Here is a 19,372-nt window from a genome sequence, read left to right as displayed (position 1 = left end):
TGGAAAATTCCACTCTGGTGATGTAAAATGTGACGTGTAACCTTGTTGCAGTATAAAAGCCTGGAGCCTGCATTGCTCTGGGTTCAGTCTGTTTAAAGCGTGCTTCGCTGACTGAACCGGCGCCAATAAAGTTCTTCTCCTCCTGTTGATCTGGTGGTCTGTGCTTGGGCTTAGGCCCCTTTCTCCATGCTACAATATGTCCCCTCGAAGGGGAGAGTCCTGTGAATGTGGGGGTATATGATATGTGGTGGTCCAGACCTTATTTTGGGGTTCGGAGCTTTCCAACTCACTCTCCTTAGTGTTTCTGAATGACTAAATGAATAAGTAACGAATAAGGAATGAATAAGGAAGTGCGAATAAGGAACCAACTTCAGCCTCCTGAGGAAGCCTGAGTAAGACCTGGCTGGAATTAAGCCCTTCTTCTTTGCGGATCTTTCCACCGAAGGAGAGAAGAAGAATTGGTTCTTTATACCCCGCTTTTCTCTACCTCAAGGAGTAGAACGGCTTACAATCACCTTCCCTTCCTCTCCCCACAACAGGCCCCTTGTGAAGCAGGCGGGGCTGAAAGAGTCCTGAGTAAACTGGCACTGGCCCAAGGTCATCCAGCAGGCTTAATGCAGAGGAGGAGTGGGGAATCAAACATGGTTCTCCAGATTAGAGTCCGCCGCTTATCACCACCACACCACACTGGCCCTCACTGCCTCCTAAAACTTAACACAACTTCTCTGCAGTATTTTTATTAAGTTTGTTCTAGAGGTGGGGTGGGTGGGAGGCATAGCTAATTAAAAACACACACACATTCATGCCTTAGTTTGTAATTCTACAAATGACTGTCAAATTCCAAAATCTTATTCAAAATGACACTTCACTAGAGAGGCCCCTAAGAATCTGAATTTTCACCAGCAAAATCAAACTTAGGAGAATCTGCATGTGAATTTTCATCCGAGAGCCAATCTGATGTAGTGGTTAAGAGTGCAGACTCTAATCTGGGAGAACCGGGTTTGATTCCCCACTCCTCCACATGAAGCTGTTGGTGTGACCTTGGTTCAGTCACAAGTTCTCTCAAGAGCAGTCCTCGAAAGAGCTCTCTTAGCCCCACCTACCTCACAGGGTCTCTGTTGTGGGGAGGGGAAGGGAAAGGAGACTGTAAGCCACTCTGAGACTCCAAGTGAAGGGCAGGGTATAAATCCAGTCTCTTCTTCTCCTTCTTCCTGGATTCCTCCCAGCTCTGTTTCATTTCCCCTCCTAAAGACCACTGAGCACTAGCTGCTTTGTGGCTGGCAGGGCAAATGGTTGTCCTTCCTTACCTGGGGCTGAGGTTTGGGGGTCCATAGTTCACGAGGGACGGAATGAGGAGTTTGTCAGGTTTCCGACCACCGCTGCTCTCGCTATCAGAGAGGCGTTCCTCCCGGCGGCACCGTGGGGAGGGGCTGCGGCCCTGGCTGTAGCGGGCCGGGGACCGACAAGTCCGCCGCAAGGCTGAGAACTGGCGCAGGTCGTCCCCCAGCAGGCTGCTGAGGGAGCCCCGCCTCACCGGGCTATTGAGGTTGGGTAGCAGGAGTTTACGGCGAGTGATGGTGGCTGGTGAGGGCTGGAAGAAGTCCTCCGGATCCTCACTGTACTCCTGGATGGATGGCAGGGGCTTCTCAGGGGCAGCACCACTTTCAGGATGAGGCTGGCAAAGGAGAAAGAAAAGGAAGAGGGTTCAAGGGGAAGGTGAGCATGTTAAAATCGCCCCTCAGCTTCCCCTGTACTGTTTATTTATTTATTCAACTTTTATCCTGCCCTCCCTACCGCAGGCAGGCTCAGGGCAGCTTACATTAAGGATTAAAAATATAAAACACAAACATACCAAGTCATAGCTCACAATAAATAGAATAATAATAAAGTGCTGGTAGCAATAACCATGATAGATGTTCCAAAAAAATGGCCCCGGGTCGGCATCCGGCATAGTAAGTATTATTCAGTTCAGTTAGTATTGTTGATGTTGTTGATGTTATTGGTGTTCTTCATGGCGGCTCCTAGTCGAAGGCCTGGTGGAAGAGCTCCATCTTACAGGCCCTGCAGAACTGTAAAAGGTCCCGCAGGGCCCTGATGTCCTCCGGGAGCTCATTCCACCAGTGTGGAGCCGCCACTGAGAAGGCCCTGGCCCTGGTATTCATGTCAACACTGGAAAACTGTTGATGCAGAGGAAAAGCACTGAGTTGGATCCAACCAGTTTGTCTGCTGGTGAGTAAGGAAGGAGCCACCAAAAAGGCCATGCTGCTGATCACGGCGACCTGCATGGACAAAAGTCATGCCAGATTGGGGCTGTAGAAGAACTGGGGAAGACTGAGTGAAAAAAGCTGGCTGGTTTGTACCCATTGCCACTGTGACTGGCCTGGATCCAACCTTTCCAAAACAGACGTGGATCTTCCTCCTTTATCCTTAATCCCACAGCCTGGTGTTCCTCACCAAAAGCTGCTACTGAAGGTCAAGGGTAGCTCTTGAACAGAATACCATGTGATCTGGGGAAAGGCAGTCCTGTAGGAAGAAAGGAGGACTGGACAAACTCCCCCCCCCCCGCTCTTATGCAAGCACAGGAAATGCAGGGAGCTTGGATTCTGCTTGCACAAGAGGAAAGGAACAACTTCTTCCCGCAGCCTCCAGTGCCACAGTGGCTGCTTTCCGGGAAGGTCCCCTGGTCTTTGGTAACAGCTTTTCAAGAGCTCGCTGGGGGCCAGAGTCAGATGGGGAGTTGGTTGGCTTCCATTAACTCCTCCTGACTGCAGAAGACCGGATCCCACCCATTATTATTCAGCCCTTTTATCCCACTTCCTCCGACCGACCGCCAGTTGTGTTTGGAATGTAAACCATCCTCTTGGCCAACGTAGCTGCATTAGAAACCAACAGACCTAAGAACCGCTTCTAAGATTCATACGTCCTCTTCTACTTCATGCCTCCCTTTATTACTAATCAATGCTTTTATACAGCATCTTTAAATGTACAAAATTCAGCATCGTTGCAAACAGAGCCATTCTTTACAGAGCGAGGGAACTGAGACTGGGCTAAGAAATCAGGGTGATGCTGAGCATTCATTCCTAAATAATCACATCAGCAACAAAAAAGAAGAATGCCAAGAATTATGTCATGCTGAACATCTCATAATTAATGCTCTGAGGAGGACAGAGCAGTCATGGATCAAGACCTGAGCTGCAATCAAATTCTACGATAAAACAGTAGCAACATTTGAAATTTTGAAATCTGATTCCTCCCCCCCCCCAATTTCAAACACTGGTTAAATTTGGCTTTTGAGATATGTCTTTGGATGCATCATGTCTTAAGTTTTAAAAAAGTATTTCTCAAAGTGATGCATGAATTAAATTCTCATATATATATATGGGAGAGCTAAGTACATATATTGTTGAAGTCAGGAGTTCAGCTTCAGTTTAACTATGGCCCTTAAACATTAAGCCTAATTTAAAGCAACAATAATAAACCTCGACTAGCTAAATCCCCTGGAACTTTAAATCTTTATTTAGAGATTTTATACGCTGCCTCTCAGGAGACTCTCAGGAGGCAAATCATCAAAGTAAAAACGACACAACAAAATCCTGTAACCAACAAGATAAGGAATTATCTATAGTAAGACAAGCCTGGGACACAAAAATGGTATGACAAGATTTCAGGAGCTGAAAAACTATATCTATAGTCCTCGGTCTAGAAGCAGATTGTGAGAACAATTTTAAAAGATGGAAGCTGTATGTTAAAAAGCCTGAGTTTAAGAAAATGGTTTTGGATTGCTAGCTCTGGATTGGGAAATTCCTGGAGATTTGTGGGTAGAAACTGGAAAGGCAAGGATTGGAAAGGGGAGGGACCTCAGTGGAGTATATAATGCCATGGAGTCCACCCTCCAAAGCAGCCTTTTTCTCCCAGGGAACTAATATCTAGAGTTCAGTTATAAATCTGGGAAATCTCCAGGCAGCACCAGGAGGCTGGAAACCCTACCTGGCACATAAAACACAGTAAGGTGGGTGCCAGGCCCAGGGCTGGCTCGCCCGCTAGGTGAACTAGGCCTTCACCTAGAGCGCGAGCCGGCTGTTAGGGCGCGGGAGGAGAGGCAGGGGCGCTCTGCTGGCTGCAGGAGGAGGATGCATGGCGGTGTGGGCAGGGCGCGGCGCTGTAGCTGGCCGGCGGCTGCCCCTGCCTCCGCCTCCACCCCCTCGCTAGCTCCTCCGCCTCACTTCAGCAGGCGCTGTGGTCGTCGGGGACTCCTGTCGGTCGAAGGCGGGCGGTGCGGGGTCTAGTCAGCGACCTCAGCGACCGGCAGAGAGGGGGAGGGGAGACATCTCCCTATGGGGGGCAGCGGCAGGGGGGGTTATTTCAGGCCCGTCAAGGAGGCCCGCGGGCGAGAAGGGTCCTTCTCCCCCCACCCGTGGGGCAGGCGGGCAGGCAGGAGGGCGGCAGAAGGGCCGCACCGACTGTCCCCGGCCATCACCTGTGCGAGCGGCGCCTGCTTCTGGCGGGAGGACGAGCTGGGGGGTCGCTAGCCCTGCCCCCCACCCCCCTTCTTCGGCGCCTGTCCGGCCACTCCTGCCTCCACCCACCGGGAGGTTGGCACCTGCACTCACCTAGAGCACAGGACAACCTCGGGCCGGCCCTGGCCAGGCCAACTTCAAGGGGGAGGGCATTCTACACGGGCATTCCAGGGTTTACACTAGGAACCCCGCCCTGCTCAGCAGGCACTTGTTCCCTTTTCCCTGTAAACAACTGGCTGTCCAAAATGAGACACACAACCTAGAATCTTTCCTAGCCGAGATAATATGTCTCCCAAAGAGCACGGAGGTCAGGTTTGGAAAATCGCCTGACTCTCCCTGGTCCGAAAGACGCCAGATTGGCTGCTACCAGAGCTAGGGCCTTCTCGGTGGCGGCTCCAAACTGGTGGAATGAGCTCCCAGAAGACATCAGGGCCCTGCGGGACCTTTTACAGTTTCACAGGGCCTGTAAAACAGAGCTCTTCCACCAGGGCTTCGATGAGGAGCTGCCACTAAGGAATGAGCTATTAAAAACTGAACTGCTACGGCCCTTATGCTATTGGCCCTAAGAACAACTATGAATACTCGTTTAGCTATATTGGACCACCATACAACAATTGCCATCTGCACTTAATTGCACTTTGTATGTATATTGTTGTTACGTGAATTTTACAGTATTGCTCTTCTGTATTTGTGTTTTATTGTATTTTAACCTGCTGGATGCCGCCTTGAGGAAAAATAATAAATAAATAAATATAAATAAATAAATAAATAGAAGGTGTATAGAAATATTGATTTCTAAAAGCCCCTGCCTTCCCCTGGAATGTCTTGCTGATACCCTGCTGTGTTGTATTTCCTGTTGAAGCTAAATGGTGGGCCCCATGGCCTCGTTGCCATGCCATAAACCCACATTCTTCACACTTCCATGCTGGGAGAGACCAGATGGCCTCTGCCAAACAAGCAAAGAGTCACAAACACAATGAGGCTTGGGGTTTGGGGGCCATGTGACTGCTGGCGTGGTTTCCAAACTTCCAACCTATCCCCTCAAGCTACCCATGACAACTAGGATTTGGACACTCCTTTGTCTGCTCCAATTGGCTCCTGGCCAGGGCTAATTTGTGACTAGATTGGGGCTTTTAATTGTCCGGTCCCTTGGAAGAGAGTTCTGTTCTGTTCCTGCTATCTCTGCTGCTCTGTGTTCTGTTCACCTGAAATGCTGCCCTGCCATGTGGTTGGTTGGAGAACAAAGGATCCCCTGGTGCCTTAGAGCACATGGAGGGGATGTTCCTCCTCAAAACCCCTTGGGGATACCTGGACTATAACAATGGACAATCTTGGACTATGGATTCCTGAAGTTGGTAAATATGCTTCCTTACTGTGTAGTCAAGGTGAACTGCCTCAGGTTTCTTGTTTTGAAATCCTTCTGGTCTATGCTAAGTTCTGTACTGAATAAACTTATTCTGGTTTCTAACTTGTCTGTATTGTTGTAACTGGATTCTAAGGCTAAATCTTGCAGTCGAAGCGCTGACCACATATAAGCTACCTTTGTAAGAATTAAGCGTGCATCTCTAGATAGAGGTGCAAGTGTGTAAAACCCAGATGCCAACTCAGAGATCAGAATCTCTGCTCTGAGCTGGAGGGGATAATAGAATACTGAGAGATTCTGGTTTACTGTATTGAAGAGTGTAGGCTTCCCCTCTCATTTCTGGACAGGCGTGAGGGGCAGGAACCTATACAGAAGACCAGCCCCCTACTAGTATCTAATGATGTACTGTTCTGCACTGTCTCAGCCTAGCCCACTCGCTGTTGAGAGGGGCCTCCAGGTAATCCATAGACTGTACTTATCTCCTGGGGCACCGTCTTCCACAAAAGCACCCGCCTACCTGCCAGCAGTGATGATGTTTTTCATCCTAGCAAGGAAATCACCAGGGCCACATGGCATGCTGATGATGAGTCCTCTTGTCTAAACATTAAATTTGGGTTGTCAGATCCAGGCTGAGAAACTCCTGGAGATTTAGGGATGGAGCCTGGGGTGGACAGGGACCTCAGTGGGATACAATGCCCTAGAGTCCACCCTCCAAAGCATCCTTTTTCTCCAAGGGAACTGATCATTGTAGCCTGGAGAACAGCTGTAATTCCGGTGGATCCCCAGGTCCCACCTGAAGACTGGCATCCCTAATTAAAGAATGGCTTTCCTTTTATTAACTCAGTAACAAGGTACGGTTTAAGTACAAGCCTATGCAGACTTTCTCCAGTCAATGTAAGTGCCGTCAAGTCGCAGACGACTAATGGCAGCCCCCAGCAAGGGGATTTCAAGGCAAGCGAGAAGTAGAGTCGGTTTGCCATGGCCTTCCCCTGCAGAGTCTTCCTTGGGGTCTCCGAGATCTGACTAGGTTGGGCTATACCATGCTGCCTCGCCTCCTACTCCTGTCTAAGCCCACTGAAATCAAATGGAAATCAGGGAAGGGGGAAGAACCAACGTGAGATGGATTGAGTCAGTCAAGGAAGCCACAAAGTTTGCAAGACCTGAGCAGGGCTGTTAAGGAGAGGACCTTTTGGAGGTCATTCATTCACAGGGTCGCCATAAATTGGAAGTGACTTGATGGCACTTCACACACACAAAACTCAGCATCGGATTGCACTGTTAGCCATAAATTGGAATGGCCAAACTGCGGCTCGGGAGCCACATGCGGCTCTTTCATGCATATTGTGCGGCTCCTGGCAGGGCGGCTGGGAAAGAGAAGGGGAGGCATGCTTTCCCTTCCTCCCCCCTACCTCCCCCATCTATTTGCTTTCTTTGTGTCTCTCTGTCCGATTTCCCACAAGTGCTGCTCCGCGCTTGCTCTTCCCTTTTGCCCTGATGGTACGTGTCAATTTCACACAAGCTGCTGCGAGGCTGCATTTTGCCCCACAGCTTCGCTCGATTTCCCCCGTGTCTACTTCTCAAAAAAACAGGATTGAGTAGAAGCAGGGAAAATCACACAAAGCTGCGGGGCAAAATGCGGCCTCGCAGCAGCTTGTGTGAAATTGACACGTACCATCAGGGCAAAAGGGAAGAGCGAGTGCGGAGCAGCACTTGTGGGAAATTGGTCTCTCTCTTTCTCTCCACCTCTTTCATTCTTTCCACCTCTCTCTCTCTCTCTCTCTCTCTCTCTCTCTCTCTCTCTCTCTCTCTCTCACTCTTAGACAAATATAATTAGCAAACAAATAACTATCACTGGAAAAAATAAATACAATAATCAATATATGTTTTTACCCCTTTTGTTTTTATTTTTGACAGTCTCAATTAATGTTAATAAAAAGCAAATTTGCATATTTTAAATAAAAATGTGTGATATTTGTTCATGACTTGTGGCTCTCAAACATCTGAGGTTTCTTCTATGTGGCTCTTACGTTAGGCAAGTTTGGCCACCCCTGGTCTAGGAGTAATCTTACTGGTAACGTTGTGATGGGGACGGAATTTACAGCTATAATTCCACAACTTTGTGTCTCCCACTTGCCTGTCCATCCCAAGATAACTGGAATCAGCACCTGGTAATCCCCTAAATGAAGAGTATCTATAACTGAGGCCACTGAAGGGAAAAGATTGAGGAGAATGTTTTTGCAAGCAAATCCTTATTAAGAGATTTTTCCGGAGGCCCACCCCCCCACTCCCCATACAAATTAATCTGGGCACTATTCAAAATACCTCCCCACCATCAACAAATTATCCAAATTACCTGGGATAAACGCGGGGACCTGGAGAATCGGAGGAGTCCCTGGAGGGAAACAAACACACAAGTTAGACCTTGCAGCGGTTTCCATCCAGGCTATCGGCCTAAACCCAACCAGGTTTGTGTTGCCGTGGCTACCAAGATGGATGTTGAAGAAAAGATATCCGACACACACAGGTTTGCTAACATTTTACATTTCTGGGGTGTGGGGTGTGATAATTCCAGTGGGGTAGCCATCTTAAGTCTATTACAGTACAACAAAACAGAAGACCAGGGGCACTTTAAAGTCTAACAACATTTTATTCCAGGATGTCTGTTTTATAGGCCGTGAGCTCTCTACTGAGCCAGAAAGCTACAAGGGATGCCATTGATACGGCTGCCATTTTGCCACGCATTAGGAAGGGTCAGAATCTTGCCAGCCGAAGTATAATCTACAGTCTTCAGTTGTGAGGCAGCGGGAAGCTTGAACAGGTAAATCTAGCAGAGGGACATGGGTGCTTCGGGTATCATTGTGGCAACTTACAAGCCGAGGCAGCTGTTGGCGTGTTCTCTCCACTGTGCTTCGGCCACACTGTTGGCAGCAGGAGTCAAAAGGAGCCAACAGGGTTTCACCTGGTCCAATAAAGTCGCTGCCCCTGGCCTGTCCCCTCAGACTCCCCCACCCGTTTTATCCTTTGGTTTCCTCCAAGCCACCAACTCTGACAGAGCAAATCTTGCCTATGGATTCATAACTGTATGGCCTATCCTCTAAGGCCGCTTTCACTCATCTGCCCCGGCTCCCTGCCACCTCTCTGTTTCTACTCCACTTCTCTATCACCAAAAAAACCACCCCTCATAGTTTGGCTAAGTGCTTTCATTTAGTCTTCCTGGTTAATGCATCTCACAGAACTAAAATTCCCTGAACACACTACTAAACCAGGTTTGACTAAGTGGTGTAGGTCTGGTTCTAAGGCCTGCAAGGGAAGGCACATCTGTGGGATGGATTTCAGCAATTCCTGTCCATCCTACCACAGATTCCCACTTGCACCACTATGCTCTTGGGGGGGGCGGCACGGAACCTACCTCAGGACCAGAATTTCAGGGCCTGAAACTGGCTGCAGCAGAAGGAAGAGGGGAAGTCTCTTCAATGAGCGCTGTGACATGTATATTCCTTCAGATCCAAACCCCAGGTGACTGCCACGTGATGACGGTGGTTGTGGCTGCCAATTAAGTGCAGCAGCAATGGGGTTTCCTCAGGACAGGACCACAGAGACTATGGGGAATGCCTAGAGCAGAGGTGTCAAACTCATTTGTTATGAGGGCCAGATCTGACATAAATGTCAGCTGCTAAGCTCCAAGTTGGTGTATTCTCACTGCAAGGCCTCATGGGCTGGGAGGGGGACGCAAAGGAAAACCCATATGGGCGGACTGGAGAGCCAGCAGGGCAGCCCTGGGCAGAGGCTCCCATGCTGCTTGACCGCTGCAGACAAGGTTGTTCCACCATGCTGAAGCCACAATTGGAGTGGCTCTGTCCACTTCCCCCCTGAGCAGTCTCCTGTTCCCTCCCTTGCACTAGTTGCTCACGGACCGCATAAGAGCCTTGGACGGGCCAGTTCCGGCCCCCAGGCCTTATGTTTGACACCCCTGGCCTAGAGTGTTGCTATGGCGGCTATTTTTCCCCTCCTGTTCCTCACTTTTTAAAGGTCTGGAGACTGGAGCCGTAGGCAGAGAATTCCCCACTGGGCTTGGCCAATTGAGAAACCTATTATGTGGAAGTGGGGCGGGGCACTTCCCATTAGCCTCCAAGCTGGGCCAAAAAACCAGGGTGGAAGCAGTCCTAGTTGGCAAAGGGAAAGATTCTGTTCACACAGGGAGAGACTTATGCCAGAGCATTTTTCCTGAAGACTTCTTCCTTTGCTCCTGGCAGTCCCTTCCTGTCTGGAGACCCAAAACAGAAGACACACCCCACCAGACAAGCTTAGAGACAGACAGATTTCCATAGGCTACATCGAAGTGTCAGGAGACAGGAAGAGGAGGTGAAAAATTGGGGGGAGCCTTTCACATCGAGAGGGTCATGTCTGATGCCACACGGCAGCAGCCAGGTGTGCAGGGCTGGTGAGGTGAGGGAAGGCAGGTGGGACGGGACACAACGACCTTTCACCTCTCGGTCACTGGTTCGCATGTAGCCCAGGCCGGTAGCGCCCAAACATTGTTACCATCCGACGGCTGTTGGAGAGCTTACGGGCGATTACGGGCTGCTGGTCTCGGTCTTGGTCCTAGTGGACAAAAACCACCATCACAATCAGCAGGGGAAGCAGGGGATGTCCTGGCAAGGGGGGACTGATGACAGGGGGAGGACATGGTGAGAAGGAGAAAGTAGGCAGGGATACCCTTGGTCCCTCGCATGCGGACAGAGTAAGAAATTCAATGACCAGGTGTTGCTTCTCCAGTGCCTCCGCTCCCCACCAAGGTCCATTGATTTTCATCGACTTGCTTCTCCAGTTAGTTGGAGTCCAGCCAGCTGGGCAAAAATCTGGATGTTAAAGTTTCACGAGAAATTCTCCTAGGTAGGTTTGAAAGACGGGTAGAAAACTTGGCTGAGACCTCTTGTGAAAAAGGCACTTTCAAACACCCTGAATGATGCACTTTCAATCCACTTTGGATGTACTTTAGAGATGGTTTGCAAGGGGATTTTGCCATTTCACACAGTAAAATTCAGTTGTAAAAGTGCTTTGGAAGGGAATTGGAAATGTACTGTTCAGCAAGTGTGAAAGCACCTTTTTTTAAGAAATGGAAAACTTTGAAGGCTGCAGACAAGACTTAAAGGGGAATATTCAATTATGTTTAGCTGGGCTGAACTGACAAGCCTTTGAAGTTTGGGGAGCTGTTTCAGTGAATACCAAATCTTTTGGCACACACCAGCCTCCACTGGGTTTGCTCGGATGCCTTGAAACATGTTCCCCAAAACATCTTTAAGCTAGACCTGATTCTCCATTTGGGTGACTGAATAAACCCAAAACATTCTTACCTATCTATTGCATTTTTGTCCTGCCCTTCCTCGAAAGAGCTCAGAGCAGTGTATATGATTCCCTCTCCCTCCAACTTAACTCACAACAACCCTACGAGGTAGGTTGAAAGATAGCAACAAGCCTTGGTCACCCAGTGACCTTCCCGACAGAGTGTGGATTTGAACCATGGTCTTCTTGATCCTAGACTGTCACTCTAACCACTGTGCTACAGCATATCTCCAATGTAGCAGATATTATTTGTATTCATTTTAAATGTATACTCTATTTTTCTCCCCAGTAGGGACCCAAAATGGCTTATCACATTGCTTTCCCCTTTTCTACTTCGTCCTCTCAGTAACCATCCTGTGAGGCAGGTTAGGCTGGAAGAACATGACAGTCCCCAGGTCCAGGATTCGAACCCAGTCCTGTTGGCAGCAGAGTCTAGGACTCGCATTTGTGGGTTTAAATTAAGGGTGGGAAGGTACCGACTGGATCTTAGAAAAAACTTTTTTACAGTAAGGGTTGTTCAGCGGTGAAATCAGCTGCCTGGGGAGGTGGTGAGCTCCCCCTCACTGGCAGCCTTTAAGCAGAGGCTGAACAAACACTTGTCAGGGGTGCTCTGGGCCGATCCTGCACTGAGGAGGGGGTTGGATTAGACGGCCTGCATGGCCCCTTCCACCTCTATGATTCTAGGTCTTAGCCTGACACTTTAAACCACTGTGTCACCCAGCCGGTAGGTATATGACCATCAGAAGCTCAGGTGAGGGCTTTGCTTGAGATAAGGCTCTCTGTAGTCCCACTTGGGAGCCAGTTTTTTTAATGGCAGAATTCTGGCCAAGGAAAGGAGAAAACATAGAAGCCACTTCACAGGTGTCTGTCATTCTGCCCCGCTCCATCCTGAGGGGATGAGGCCCCTACTGCATTTGTGGGGCACGGTCAGTCGACCGCAATCTGCAAAACAGCGGAGAGAGGGCGGAGGCTGCCCAGTCGGAGGGATCCGGTGGGGCAAGGCAGATTTAGCCAATAGGTGTGCAACCTTGTACTGTCTCCCCTGTAAAGCATATGACTGCAATTCACGTCTACGTTGAAAGTGAAGTGCTACGCTTGGGACATTCCTGTTGTGGGGTGGTGGGTTCCCTGGTTTTGTGGGCTTCTGCCTGCTGCCAGCCAACTGGCCGGCAGGAGGAAATTCCCACCCCCAGCAGCAACATCAGGCAACATGCCTATGTCACTCAGAAGTGACATGGACATGCCAGGGGGCAACACTCTGGTTTTTGGGCAAAACTCTATGGTCTAAGGGCAATTTTACCATAGAGTTTTGCCCCCAAACCAGAGTGTCGCCGCCAATGTGCCTACATCACTTCCAGGTGACATGGGAACGGTGCGCAATGTTACTTCCAGTGACGTTGGCACGTCAGGGGCGATGTTTCCGGCTCTCAAAGCATTCCTCTCATCCCACCACCAGCGTCTCAAAGGAACCTGACCACCCTAGGGGCAAAACCTGCCTCCTATCCCTGTTGCCACTAAGGGGAAGACCCTGCAGGATCCTTGGCTGTGTCTGAGCAAAGACTCCTCTGCAGAGGCTCCTGTCCACACCAGCATATCTAGAGCCAAATCTCATGAGACATGAGAGATCTGCAGTTCGATCCCTTGACTCTTCTTTTTGGTTTCAACTTTAAAACAGACGCGGGAGCTCTGAATAGGCAAACTTCCTGATCTTCTCTGTTAGAAAAGCCCCCACGAGGCTAAGAGAGGGAAAGAGATTGTTTCTTCACCCCAGTGCAGGCTGTTGTTTTGGAATCCCTTTCTTTATCTCAGTGGCGAAAAAGCCGGGCAAAAAATAACTGTTTGGATGAGCAACCCGCTACTCTTTTCTAAAGGCCTGAGGTCAGGAGTTGGTGGAGGAATGATTCAGTTGCAGGGGTCTCCCCACAGGCAAGAGCTGATGCCATTCCAGCGTTTCCATCCTCTGCCCCAAATTGAAACCTGAATTTCCCAACTGGAAGAAAGACTAAATCAATCAACACTACGGCTGCCCTTAAGAGACAACTTTACATCTAAACAATCATCAAATGTGAAACCGCTTTTCCTGGACAGTGCTGCTTTAGGGGCGTGTGAGATACGCATGCGTGTGCTCATGCATGGATCCGAATGTGCTCTTCATATAGCACATCTGGAAGAAACAACTGACCTGATCTTCTGCGTTAATACACCATCTTTGTGCAGACAAAGTTGTTTTTTTTCCTGCCGGGGTGGGGGCATTCAAAGATGCAATTGCCCCACTCACCTGCTCTCGCAACCTGAAGTGGACCAGGGAAATGGTTACCACTTGCTTTTGCTGGTGAGATAAAGAGAAGATGTTTCCTGATCCCTGTGGCAAGCTACTGTGTGTGTGCCACACACTATGTCCTGAACAGCTGCCACATGGAGCTACTTCAGTGGCCTCCATGCAGCATATAAACACAGCCGGCTGGATGCTTAAGCCTTCCACCGGTTTTGCAATTTGAAACTGTTCTTATAGTGATTAACATGTGGAATTCACTGCCACAGGAAGTAGTGGTGGCTACAAGCATGGACGGCTTCAAGAGGGAATTGGATAAACATATGGAGCAGAGGTCCATCAGTGGCTATTCGCCACAAGGTATAGATAGGAACTCTGGTTTTGGGGCAAGTGATGCTCTGTATTCTTGATGCTTGGGGGGGGGGCAACAGTGGGATGGCTTCTACTGCCCTGGCCCCACTGCTGGACCTCCTGGTATTTTTGGCCACTGTGTGACAGAGTGTTGGACTGGATGGGACATTGGCCTGATCCAACATTGGCTTATCTCTTATGTTCTTAACTGGGCTCCCTGCTTTGTTATCATCATTTCAGGGGAAAACAGTTCCAAAGAACAAATCCAAATGAGACTGATGGGTTAAACCGCCTTTCCCTTGCATGGCCATGAGGCAAATTGAGGCTGCATGCATCTGCACTCTGAACTTTATGGATGGAACAAGACATGTGATTTTTGCCTCTTTGGAGCCTTCAGTATAATCCCCTATTTCTTAACTGTGGTTAGGAGCTGGGGCTGCCTCAAGTGCTTTTCCTTTCCCATTCAAATCTCCCCTTCCTTTACACTTTCAGTGCTAACTCCGGATAGTAAATCTGCACCAAGCTGACCACGGTTAGCTTTCAATCAAAATCCAACCATGGATTCAAACCCCAGTTAAAAGCCGACCTGGGCTTGGCAAATCAACTAAAGGTTAGTTCAGCTCATGCAGATGGAATGCTAACCATTCTTCGCTCTGAAAAGAGAAAGGAGAGGGGCATTGTGGGGGCAGATGGAGGCACCTGAGCTCAAGGAATATGGCAGAGGACCAAGGGTAAGACTTGCACAAGGTGTGCTCTCTCTCTCTCTCTTAACCCACAATTAAGAGATCAGGAGGTGTTATGTAGGTTTGAGAACTGAAGAGGGAATGGGAGGAGGAAGAGGTCAGGGGAATATCATTACAAAGGGACAGGGAGGAAGGGGAAATGTGCTGATATTCCATAACATGGGGAGCTTGTTCTGTAAGGTGCCTAAAGGAAATGGGGCACAAAGCCAAGCAATTAACCTGGAGAATGATCCAGCTCCCGTAATAGGCATGGATCAGAAAGCTGGGTGGGCATGGATCAAAATGGTGGGATTTTTTCAGACTGGGCGGAAAGAGCAGCAAAGCTGTACCCGGGAAGGGAACTGCAAAGGGTTCGGGCAGGCCGTCAAAGTACCTCTTTGGTATTGCTACAAAATCCCAGAAACTTGACTCTGAAATAGCTTTGCAAGGATGGCTCCTTACTCTAAAGCCAGCCAACCTCCTACAGAGCCAGCTGGATCCACTGCCAAAATTTCCACTTGTACCTGAGCTCTGGTGCAAGTGGAAAGGCACGAGAAGGCCTGCAGTAGCCCTTTGCACTAAGCCAAATGTATCATATTCCCACCTGCATTTCCACATGCGCAAGGTCTGACGTGACCAAATTCTGTGTAACTGTGATATACAGGGAGGAAAGTGCCAGGTCTCGCACAAGATCTTGCGCAAGCGGAACTGTCCTGAGTCCATTGAGGTTCCTGCTTGCACATTGCTGGATCCCAAACCAGTAGATTTTTGTTCCTGTTCTTTCTGAGGGCCCTTTCCCACTTATAACCACCCCTGAGGACATGCGCAGTGATCATGAGGCAAACTGAGCCATAAAGTCAGCACCAACTTAGTTTTCTGGATTCAAGAGAAAGAAGAGATGCAGGTCGTAACCAGTGTTCCCTCTAAGCTGAATTAATGTGAGCTAGTTCACAGTTCTTTAGCCTCCGGCTCACATCTTTTTGTCTTAGCTTGGGAAGGCTCCAGAGCAAACTAATTTATGCAGTCGCCAAATTGCTCGCTCACAACTTTAATGCCAGTAACTCACAAGTGGAATTTTTGCTCACAAGACTCCACAGCTTAGAGGGAACATTAGTTGTAACTGCCAAGTTACATCCCTGGGCAAAAAAGCCTATCCGAGGAGTCACCGAGTGCAATCCTAAACACAGTTACACCAAAGTCTCTATAGGATGTCACTCTGCTTAGGAATGCACTGACCAACAGGCCGAATTTGGTCTCCCAATGGTCACCAAAAAAAGACTAGGAACCTGGAGATTTGTAGGCTACTGGGGGGATGGAGTTGGCTTATTTCCCTGTTCTCCCCACTCCCAAATGGTCTCTGAGAAAACCTCACTAGTTACAGACTAGAAAAGAAGATGTACTACTGCTTGGGGCTGAGAGAGCTCTGAGAGAACTGTCCTTGAGAGAACAGCTCTGACAGAACTATGGCCTGCCCAAGGTCATCCAGCAGCTGCAGGTGGAGGAGTGTGGAATCAAACCCGGTTCTCCCAGATTAGAGTCCTCGCACTTAATAGGCCATGCTAACAGAGCTAAAGAACCTGTGCAGAGCCCAGCCGTCAGTCTTAAACTGTGTATTTAATCTGGGTGGCGAAAGTGAGTTCTGTTCTAGCTGCAGGAAATATTGCAATGAAAGGCTGGAATTCAGGGGGTCAGAGACTGTTAGATTTTGGGGCCCCGCCTGCTTCTTCTTTGAGGCTGTTTATACTTTGCATGTAGGATTGCCAGCTCCAGGTTGGGGAATTCCTGGAGATTTGGGGGTGGTGAGGGGTGAGGTTGGGGGAGGGGAGGCACAGCAGGATATAATGGCATGGAGTCCAGCCCCCAGAGCAGCCATTCCCCCCCCCCCCAGGGGAACTGAGCTCTGTAGTCTGGAGATCAGTTGTAATCTGGGCGATTTCCAGGCCGTACCTGGAGGCTGTGCAGTCGTCCATGTAACCCAAGTCCTGCAACTTTTATCCAGTCCCTTCAGTGTATCAGCCAGGGTTCCCTCTAAGCTGAGCTAATGTGAGCTAGCTCACAGTTTTTAGCCTCTGGCTCATAGATTTTTGTCTTAGCTCAGGAAGGATGGCTCCAGAGTAAACTGATTTATGCAGCTGCCAAATCTCTCACTCACAGCTTTAATGCCAGTGGCTCACAAAGCAGATTTTTTGCTCTCAAGACTCCGCAGCTTAGAGGGAGCATTGACCTGCAGAATTTATTCCACTGCTGATCAGGAAGCTTGTGGAATCTGTTGGAGCATGGGCAAAAGGCACATGCTTGGCAAAGCCTCTGCATCAAATGGCACAAGATGCCAGGGATCTACGATGGCATCTAAAAGACATATATAATATCAGTACCTCTCGTGTGTGTGTGTGTGTGTGTATGTGTGTGTGTGTGTGTGTCCCCGAGTCTGAAAGCATCTTGGAGGGTCTGTTTATGATTGGTGAGATAGTCTGGAGGCAAAGAGTTTATGCACACCTCCTCTAGCACTGCAGCCCCAATCTGACTTTTGGGATTCAGTGAGATACTTTTTCTCTCCTGAAGGCCACTGGTCAGTCCAGGAGCTCCTGTGTGCACACGTTGTCGGAGAAATCTTTGCCAGTTTATTTGCTTGCTTATTATTTCTTTAGGAAATGACTTGTATGGTTTAAAATTCCGGCGAAGCACCTAGCTGGCATCTTGCCTGGAGAGCACTGATACTTGATAGGTTTAATAAAGTAAGTCTTGTTTTTCTTTAAAACAACCTTGTCATGGTCTTTATCTAGCCTTAAAAGGTTTGACTCATTCATTCTGCCTTTGGTACGGGGCATCACCTAGGCAGAACGAACTGAGGGTGGGTCGGTAACACACATCCATGTACACGTGTAGGACCCTTTCCCACACCACCAGCCTCCACGTGGGACCTGGGGATCCCCTCAAATTACAGGTCATCTATAAGTAAAAATACCATGGGATGTTATTTTTCACTTCTCTTCTAATCCCCTCTAACTTTCCCCACTACTTCTTTATAACTCTCTTTTTCACCTTCCAAAGGCACTAAACTCAAACTATACACTTATAAGCATGGCACTTATCATGCATTTTAGTTACAAATCTCAATATATTATATCAACTCAAAAGTAGCATTATAGCTATTGTATAAACATATGCTCTGATAATCATACAGTAGTATTTGTCATGTCTCGTGTGTGTAAGTATGTTTCTGTTTATTTGTTGTTTTAGATGTAATTCCCATGCTCTATCAATAAAAGTTATTAAAAAAAAATTACAGGTCATCTCCAGACTGCAATGATCAGTTCCCCCTGCAGAAAATTGATGGTTTGGAGGGTGGACTCTGTGGCATTGCACACTCCACTGAGGTCCCTGTCCTCCCCAGGCTCCACCCCCAAATCTCTAGGAGTTTCCCAACCTGGATCTGGTAACCCTACCCACCCCCACCCCCCGCCAGTGCTCAAGGGGGACCTGACAACCCTAATACCCCTCCCAGATACATTTTTGGCAAATGGCTTCCCCACGTGACAGGTAGCGGGACTCTCTGCCAGGCCCCCTTCAGCTCCGAAACTTTCCCTGTCTTCAGCTGCAGGGCGCCCTGAAACTTCCCTCCAACTGGGGTTACGGGGGAAGGATAAGTCGTCTCTTTCCTTATTCATACAAAAGTATGAGAAGCCGAGGGCAGGGGGAAAGCACTGAAGCAGGAGCGTGGATTCTGATGGCTTTCCACCGGCAGTGGCGAGCTTCCAAGAGGGCGTGCTGTGAGCGATTCCCATGGGAATCGATGGGCCTCATCCTCTGCAGGGCAGCAGCTGCTGCAGGCGGGTGAATGGCTAGAAGAACAGGGGGGAAGGAAGAAGAAAAAGGGGGCAGGCGGGCGCCGGCGTCACCCGCGGCAAGGCACACCCCTACCTCAATCTCGCTGCCCTCGCGCAGGTTGAAGGTGAGGTCCTGGTGGATGTCGGCCATGAACTTGGCGGAATACTCGGGGTACAGCTCCAGCACCTCAAAGAGCCCACGCAGGCTGATGTACTGGAGGTCGCAGTAAGTCAGTGCCTTGACGTCCGCGTTGGTCTTGATCACTTGGTCTTTGCTGGGCAGGTCAGCCCCGATGAGATCCCCTTTACCTACAAAGAGCCAGGATCTGGGGTGGCTGGGAAGGAGACGGGAAGGGGGGGTGCTGCAGCTGCCCCCCCCGCCCCCGGTTAAGGCCCTGGGGCCAAACAACACAATGCATCGCTCCCATGTTCATCCCTGGGTTCGCCCAGGGACCACCAAGCAGATACACATTGCCTCTACACTGAATCAGTGTGAGCTCGCTCACAGTTTTTTAGCCTCTGGCTCACACATTTTGGTCTTCGCTTGGGAAGGAGGTGTCCGGAGCAAACTCATTTATGCCGTAGCCAAATCGCTCCCTCACAACATTTAATGCCGGTAGCTCACAAAGTAGAATTTTTGCTCACAAGACTCCACAGCTTAGAGGGAGCAATGGCTGGGAATGCAAAAGACTTGACCTGGGAAGTGTGTAGCTGGGACTGAAACAGGCCTCTGAAGGGAAATCGGAACCAAAGGCGACTTTGATTGGCAGCCAGTGTGACTATGACGCTACAAAGTCACACTTACAGATCGGGAAGCCTTATGTGGAAGTCTTTCCAAGCTCTGCTACTGGAGAAGTGCTTCTGAATGAAGACGGACAGGGACTGAAGCTGGGATTTTGAGTCAGACCCTTGGTCCCCCCAAAGTTACCACTGTTTGATCAGAATGGCAGCGGCTCTCCGTGGTCTCAAGCAGGGGA

The 19,372-nt window shown here is 49.2% G+C and overlaps 1 protein-coding gene across 1 annotated transcript in view; it reads right to left on the bottom strand.

The window, feature by feature from the left end:
* Positions 1-19,372, bottom strand: part of KCNH4 (potassium channel, voltage gated eag related subfamily H, member 4) — a 108,237-nt gene that overhangs the window by 17,059 nt on the left and 71,806 nt on the right. The window contains exons 11-13 of the mRNA XM_015412422.1: positions 18,490-18,704; positions 8,234-8,272; positions 1,308-1,675 (exon numbers count right to left, since the gene is read on the bottom strand). Coding sequence (XP_015267908.1) covers positions 1,308-1,675; positions 8,234-8,272; positions 18,490-18,704 — 622 coding nt within the window. The remainder of the gene's footprint in view (positions 1-1,307; positions 1,676-8,233; positions 8,273-18,489; positions 18,705-19,372) is intronic.

This window comes from Gekko japonicus, unplaced genomic scaffold (genome assembly GCF_001447785.1).
Source record: "Gekko japonicus isolate JY-2015 unplaced genomic scaffold, Gekko_japonicus_V1.1 scaffold8, whole genome shotgun sequence".
NCBI classification, from domain to species: Eukaryota; Metazoa; Chordata; class Lepidosauria; order Squamata; family Gekkonidae; genus Gekko; species Gekko japonicus.
This window is presented reverse-complemented; position numbering and strand designations above follow the sequence as displayed.